General features: G+C 41.3%; 1 protein-coding gene across 1 annotated transcript; it reads left to right on the top strand.

Moving 5' to 3' along the window:
* Positions 1 to 343: 343 nt before the first annotated feature.
* LOC136436982 (lysozyme g-like) lies at positions 344 to 7,446 on the top strand. The gene is made up of 7 exons (XM_066431399.1): positions 344 to 418; positions 867 to 1,046; positions 2,714 to 2,725; positions 3,344 to 3,424; positions 4,392 to 4,591; positions 5,851 to 5,989; positions 7,216 to 7,446. The coding sequence occupies exons 1-7, from the start codon at positions 373 to 375 to the stop codon at positions 7,347 to 7,349; spliced, it is 792 nt and encodes a 263-aa protein (XP_066287496.1). The 5' UTR covers positions 344 to 372; the 3' UTR covers positions 7,350 to 7,446.
* The last annotated feature ends 256 nt before the right edge of the window (positions 7,447 to 7,702 follow it).

Raw genomic sequence — 7,702 nt, 5'->3', positions numbered from 1 at the left:
ATCTTCCTTCGGCTTTCTTAAGTTTATAAAACGATTTAGCAGAAAAAAAAGAATTCTCGTCTTTTTGACATTTTTGCCAATTCCGGATGGAAGGTTTATTTTTTCTTACATCTTGCGATCGTTTAGAATTTTTCAACCGAGGACCGGGAAAACTGCGCATTACTTTTAAACGGCCATTCGTGACTCGTTCATCCTAAATTTAAAGAAATGTTCATTAGCTTTTGCAAGACCCGTTACAAAGTCAATGATAACTTACCTGGCATCTGGTACGTACTTATGAATCATGTGAATCGTAAAAGTATAAAATCATAATTAATTCATTTTAAAAGTTGCTTTGTTATGCCTCAATTTGTCTTTTTTATTTCTACTCAGATGTTGTTCCTTGTGATATTCGCCATAGTGGGAGTCGCCATTGCAGGTAAGCTATTTTCTTTCCTTATTTTTGTCATCTCAGTTTGCTTTAAGGCATTTGATTGCTCGATATGTTGATTGGTTGGTTGGTTTGTTTGTTTGTTTGTTTGTTTGTTGGTTGGTTGGTTGGTTGGTTGATAGATTGATCGATCGATCGATCGATTGATTGGTAGTCCAACGGTAGTGGGTAACAGTCAACTTGTAATTGGTCCGTGCCGGTACGTCAAAAGTAGTCTCCAGCAGTGTGGATAACGGCATCTGATTGGTCGACTAGTTGATTGAAAGATTAATTGACAGGTGTACCTACGGTGTATCAGCCTGTCTGTTGACGGACATTGCTACCAGTGTGCCCACGTCAACACCTGTCCATATTGCTTGCACGCCTCCCACATGTTTCCCAGTATGACTAACGGTGTTTAATTGGTCGATTCGTTGATTGATTTATTGATTGACAGATGACCCCTCGTGCACCTCCACGTCTGCTAACGGTCATTCCGGTCAGTGTGCGCACATCGACACCTGTCCGTACGGCTTCTACGTCTCCAACAAGTGTCCCAGTTACGGAAATGACATCAAGTGCTGCTACAACTGCCACCTGGGCGGATGTTCTATTTCCGGCGGCGGTTCAACAGGAGGTGGGCGTGGCTTCCTGCATGTATTTTGATAGGTCAAGGCCGGTTATTTGATTTTTAATTCTACTACGTCAACAATTTAGCTTATCTTTTTTTTTTGCATTTTCATCTTTTGGAGACAACATATTTTTTTAAATATTTTCTTAAAGAAATTGTTATTTGTAGATTTTACGATTATGACGGTATGTGGTTAATTTTCTGATCGTTATATCTAAGGACGAGATTTTCGAATCTAGTTCTCTGACTACAGACTGCTTATAGCTACTATTAATGTTAAGTTGAAGATCATTGTTAAAAAAGATGTGAATCACAGCGCTGTAGCGACTTGAAATTCATGCGGAACCTGCTAGGGGGCGCTAATAAACTACGCACAAAAAGTTTGGAAACTTAACTTAAGTCGATCGTATATCCGTTGTTTCTTGATCAATTTCAATGCATTATATATTGATGGAAAGCTTGTGTAATTTCCTTTCCTATGATACCCAAGTCATAATAATTGCAATCTCATGAAGCGAGCGCCAGGCCTACTTACGCGAGTGGGTTGTAGAAGAAAAGTGCCCAAATTTCCATGCTAGTGTCAATTAACACTCAGCGCAGGGTGGTGGTGTCGTCCACATCGGGAATGGAACAGTGTGTGGAGGAATGTTATGTTCACAGCTACAGATAAGTGACGGTTTACTTCAACTGTTGGATGGGTAAATGAAACTGTGGGGCCAGTGAGGAGAACCCTATGCTGTCTGTTGCACAGATAGACTGACTGTTTGTTCGTTTGTTTGTTTGTTTGTTTGAGCCAGTGTCATGGTGCGGGGCAGTACAACGTTAACTGCCAGAAGAAAAACCAGGCTAATCATCCTAAGCAACCTCGATGTGTCAAGATATAGAGACACCTTTCTCCATCCAGTCACATTTCCTAGATCCATACCTCTGCAATATGAGACAGGGTGCCATTCTGCAAGATGATAGTGCACGTTCATACAGAATGAGAGTCATTTCAGACCACCTCCAGTAAGCAGGAATACAGAGGATAGAATGGCCCTCCTGCAGCCCAGATCTCAACACAATTGAACACAGTCTCAGACTCACTGATCAGCTTGGGCAAGATGTGCATGCAAGAATGATCAACAGAACAACACTGGTCGACCTGCGACGACTCGTTGTGGAAGAATAGCCAGGGACCGCGTAACAAAACTGTTGACAATTATGAGGAGGATGTACCAGGCTGTGGTGACAGCGCATGGCGTGTGTACTCAGTATTAAGCCGCCTTCATCATAACTGAGGCTCCTTTACGCATTTTTTTCTTGGTTTGGATGAAGACTAACCTTGGCTTTCATATTAATGTGTTTTGTTGATTCAAGTTTCATATTACCCTTCTACACAAGCCACGTGATACCAACAGAAGAAAAAATACTGAATTGAGCGTTTGACATTAGTAGGGTATTTTGGGCACTTTTTTTCTGTGACCCGCTCGCATAAGCAGGTCTGGTGTTCGTTCCATTAATTGACAATCAAAATAAGTTTGGTATCATAGGAAAGAAAATCACACAAGCTTTTCAATGTTACATAAATCATTGAAATTGAACAAGAAACAACGGAGATATGATCGACCAAAGTTAAGTTTCCAAACTTTTTGTGCGTAGTTTACATATTTCTTTATTTCATTCCTCCGCAGGCACAGGCAGTGGTGAGTGCGATACAAGATTCTCAAAACACTCTACCGTAGAAAAAGAAACAGAAGTTGTGAGCACTATCTAATCAATAGCTATGCCATGCTTGATCATCTAATTTAACCAATTTTCATGTACCTCTGAAAAGAGACCCCTGAAAAAAAATCAACTAGTCCATCAGGCCACTGATTTTAAATAGAGCCCACTGGTAAATTTATTTGGCATATAATGGTGATAATGTCATTGCAACTGACTATGGGAAATATTATAATCTCCCTACAAGAGAACATGGGTAATATTATAATCCGACTATTTCGCAGCAAGTATGCTACAATTTACTGTGCCACCAAATTGTACGTCAACAATTGTCCGTAGAACTCAAACCTACGAAAAGTAATTATGGTGTCTATCCTGTGGTCTTAACAATTTCTTTTAAACATGATCTTTGGATACTTAGCATACTGTATTCACTCCATTAGCTATCATACAAGTTGCAAACAAGTAAGCAGCTATCTTGAGTTAAATGTGCGAACATAGAAAAACAGACTGGAGCTATACCCCCGTTGGAGGCCGCTGACCTCCTTTGGGGAACTAACAACTGTATGTTATAAGTGATATCCTACTTTTGGGTACAGGAGGCTACGGAAACATCATGGCAGTCGACACTACTGGGGCCAGCTCACAGACCGCCAGCCAAGACGGTATCGGGTACGGCGGTAAGGAGCAAAACTCGAAATTTTGTAATTATTGAAATATGTATTCAATATAACGTAAAACACTACTACGTAAAGCCATGTGGTCATATTCTCATTAATGAGCTTTCTATGATGTAAGTACGCACCCACATAGTATGTAAAAACAAGAGTAAAAGAGTTAAGTGAAATCTCAACATTTTCCGAAGAGCCCGAATTTGATATTATGACGCCACTTTGAATATGTGACGTCGGGTTAGGGACTGAAGATTACGAAGGCCCAACGGTACAATCGGTGTGTGAGTAGCGAACGGGCTACTCGCGTGACAACAGGCCGCGCGACAACGAGCAGCGTGACAACTGGCCCGTTAACTACTCACACACCGATTGTACCGTTGGGCCTTCGTAGAAGATAATGAACTAGGGGAATTATACAAAATTTGAAGGTGTACACCCTACAGCGGCTCATCTATCTAAGATCTTACTTTTTTTTTCTGAGAAAAAAAGGCTTCTATAAGTTATAAAGAGGGTATAACACTGAGGCAAATAAAAGTAGACCACGTATGCATGCGTTAATTAGAGACATTTTCCCTAAGCCAATCAAGATACCTCCTAACGATGTGATTACAGGTAAGTACATGCATGCAGACCCTTATTTGGAGGAAGACACTTTTCGAACAACGCGGTTGCAAATATGTATGAACTTAATCTTATTAGTGCGTGACCTAGTTTCTGACCAATCAGTGCTAAGCTTACAGCAGGAAGCATTTCATTCTTTACAGTCACAGAGAAAAAAAAATACACCTGGTTTAGCTATAGTTAGCCTGTGTTTACACAAGCTCCCAGGCGGAGATTAATGACCCCCACCCGAAGGGGGATGGTGGTTACAGGATCGGTCGGCCGCTAGGAGCGCGATTTGTCAGGCTAAGCTATTACTAGTTCACAACAAATTACTTTTTAAAGCTGTTTTTGTCTCTCATCTCTTGTTCAGGTGTTGGGGCCTCCAACCAGCTGGCCAGTAACGACCTGTCCCGTCTGAACAGCTACAAGTCGCAGATCTTCAATGCCGCCAACGCCAAGAACATGGACGCCGCCGTCATCGCTGCCATCATCAGCCGGGAGTCACGCGCAGGCGCAGCTCTGGCCGCGGACGGAACAGGGGATCATGGGAATGGATACGGGCTCATGCAGGTATTGGGAGGGGGGCGGGTGTTGCTGCCTAGATTTTTTTTTCAGTCTGAAGGAAGTAAAATGTTGTGGGCTTGTGCGTCTGTATCTTCATGTAGGGGAGGGACCACCAAATGGGACCTGCGCACAAGGCGCATTTTGCATACTGATGGAAGATGAAGTATATTTCATTTCTATATGCCCTTGTTATGAAGATGAAAGAAATAAAGCTTTTCGAAACATTTACAATTACGACAGCTTTCAACATCTGTACTAAAATCACAAAATCCACTAATCATTGAAACGTGGGACTTTTCATCAGCCACTGCCTCCAAAGAAGATTCGTTACCCCCCTCCCCCCCCCTCCCAGTAATGTATGTAGAAAATAAGTTAGATGCCTGGCGAGGCAAGCGTCTGCCAGCTTGGGGACGGGGGGTAGGGGGGAGGAAGGTCTTTATTGATTTGGTTTGATCTCCTTTAGAGATTTTGCCGGAGTCGAGCTTTTTTATTTCATAATCGGTAGGTAGACATGTTCAGGTCTCCACTGGAAAGAAACATTGGGACATTGACACACTGGTAGGTGTGTTTTGGAGCCTTTCTTTATGTGTGTGTTTTAGGCACTAGCCAATGGTAGCCCTATCTGATAGTCCCACTACTGTATGTGTCTCCAGCAACTTCGCTCACGGCTACAAGATACACATATTCAAGAGTGCTTTAGCCGTATTAGAAGAAACTCAAAACTGTCTTTTCTCAACAGATCAAAAAACTGTTATGAACAATAATTATATGATATAGATAAGTTTGATATTCGTAAAGCGATAACTCAGTTAAGAATCAGTAGTCATAAGTTAAAAATAGAGACGGGCAGATATGTTAATGTAGCCCCTGACCTAAGGTTTTGCCCAATGGAAATTGAGGATGAATTTCACTTTGTCTTGGAATGCTCTAAACATGATGCTTTACGTAATACGTTCTTCACATTTCTCAAAACAAGTACAAGAAGTCTGTTTTGAGTATATGTTTAAATGCAACAGTCCCCACAATAAAAAAAATAGATGAATATCTAAATGACTGCTTTATCATTAGAAAAAAGTACCGAAACCAATGATTAGCCCCACTTGATTTTAACACTATATCAAAAATTTATGCTAACCCCTTTTTGTATTAGTAATTTGAATGTTAAGTTAAATTCTATAATTCTATTTTGTATTATGTTTAAGAATTCTTGCCATACTTTGTACCATATACAATTGTCTTGCAATAAAGTTCTTATCTTATCATAGGTTGACATTCGCTACCACAGCGTTGAGGGCGGTCCGTACAGTACGACTCACATCAAGCAGGGAACTCAGATCCTCATCGACACCATCAACTGTGTGAAGCGTAGGCACCCGGACTGGACCGCCGAGATGGCACTCAAGGGTTCGTCCAGATTTTGAACCTTCCTTAATCACAAGATTACCAAAGTCTCTCAGGTCCCCTTCATACTAGACCGTGATCGCGATGCGACCTCGATGCGACCTATATTGGATTTGTGTAAACCCTCGACTTTATAATCGGAATACAATGCATGTAGAAGTGATACTTAAAAGAAAACAAACCACACAAAGCGTAAAACATTTGCTCTTTTTTTATGTATGAATCTCGTTTCGAGATCTGTCACATTTGAGGTCGCAGCGCGTTCGCAGTGACGTCGCCGCCCCGTATAATAAAAAGGGGCATTAAGCCCCTGTCACACTTGTGCGAAAATACATAACATGTACAAGCCCGCATGAGTTGCGTTATAACATGTTTTTGGTTTAGGTTAAGTTTGCAGCCGAAGAAATATTTTGATAATTTTATAACTAGACTGTTCAACGGTGGTTCAAAGTAGATAACAACTTCCTCCCTGCAAAATTTACTTAAACCAAAAAAATGTTACTGACGAACTCAGGCGCACTTGAATATACGCACAAGTGTGACAGGGCCCTGAGAGCTTATCATAGGGTCCTTTATTCAAGCCAGTATAAGTTGCGTTTTAACATTTGTTCAGATAATAATGTTTGAGGCCAAAGAAAGCTGTACAACGGTAGGTCAACTTTAACTAAACCAAAAAAAATGTCAATACGCAACCCTATTGAATTTCGTATATTTCGTATATTGAATTCCGTATGAGTTGCGTTTAAAGGCACCCAGAGCATTGTATGAGGCATGAGAACTAGAAATATTCTAGTTGCTCTAATCGTTATGAAATTGACATGTAATGCCATTGTTCACCACATTTGCGTGCGGATTTCTTATCAAAAGAGCTCAAAAGCGGCACAAAAATAAGCTACATGGTGATCTTTTAGTTTCACTTGCCTAGCGTAAATAGACCGATACCATAGCCCGCCCACCTCCGTCAAATCGTAGAAATGCAGAATTAAAACATAAAAATGCAAAAATTTGACGGACACGCAGTCACTCTCTCATTGGTCGAACCGCTAATTGTAATGGAGAGTCAGGACCAGTCAAAAAGTATTTATGAGAGAAAAACAAATACTAGTAGAACAACCGGAACATGTCCAAATTACAACAGTACTCCATATAATATGGCTGCGATTTGCCTAGTCAGACAAGTGATATACTATTATCATAAATGTAACGAATTTCTTTGTATTTTTTTTCAGGTGGACTTTCCGGTTACAACGCCGGCTGCGGTAACGTTCAGACCTACGCCGGGATGGACGTCGGTACTACCGGGGACGACTACGGCAATGACGTCGCCGCACGCGCCCAGTGGCTGAAGGGACAAGGCTTCTAGCTCTAGTCCTTCAGAAATCAGGCATAAAATGAAGATCCCCGTTTGAAAAGATGAAAAACATATGATTCATAGCTCTGAATAAAATGATAACAATTGTTTCAGTGCGGTTATTTCTTCTTCTGGACACTACATATAAAAACTACCTTAAAAAACAGATTAGCGCTTGTATAACGCCAACTGACTAGATTCCGTATGAGTAAACTATTACCAATGATGAGTGGCCTGTGATACAGTCAAAACGTCGAGAGTATGTATATAGAATACAACACGGGGTATTCCGTATCACCCGAGGTGCCAGCCCGACCGCGGGTCGGATCGCTCGACGGCCGTAGGCCGGAGGGCGATCCGACCCG

This window comes from Branchiostoma lanceolatum, chromosome 6 (assembly GCF_035083965.1).
Source record: "Branchiostoma lanceolatum isolate klBraLanc5 chromosome 6, klBraLanc5.hap2, whole genome shotgun sequence".
In the NCBI taxonomy this organism is placed as follows: Eukaryota; Metazoa; Chordata; class Leptocardii; order Amphioxiformes; family Branchiostomatidae; genus Branchiostoma; species Branchiostoma lanceolatum.
Note: the sequence above shows the minus strand (reverse complement) of the source record. Positions and strands in the feature narration are given on the sequence as shown.

Bases quoted from the DNA above. Each gene is read 5' to 3' on its own strand.
- LOC136436982 (XM_066431399.1), top strand. From the start codon at position 373: ATGTTGTTCCTTGTGATATTCGCCATAGTGGGAGTCGCCATTGCAG. The intron at 3,425-4,391 runs GTAAGGAGCAAA...TCTCTTGTTCAG, and splicing joins AGACGGTATCGGGTACGGCG to GTGTTGGGGCCTCCAACCAG. The intron at 5,990-7,215 runs GTTCGTCCAGAT...ATTTTTTTTCAG, and splicing joins CGCCGAGATGGCACTCAAGG to GTGGACTTTCCGGTTACAAC.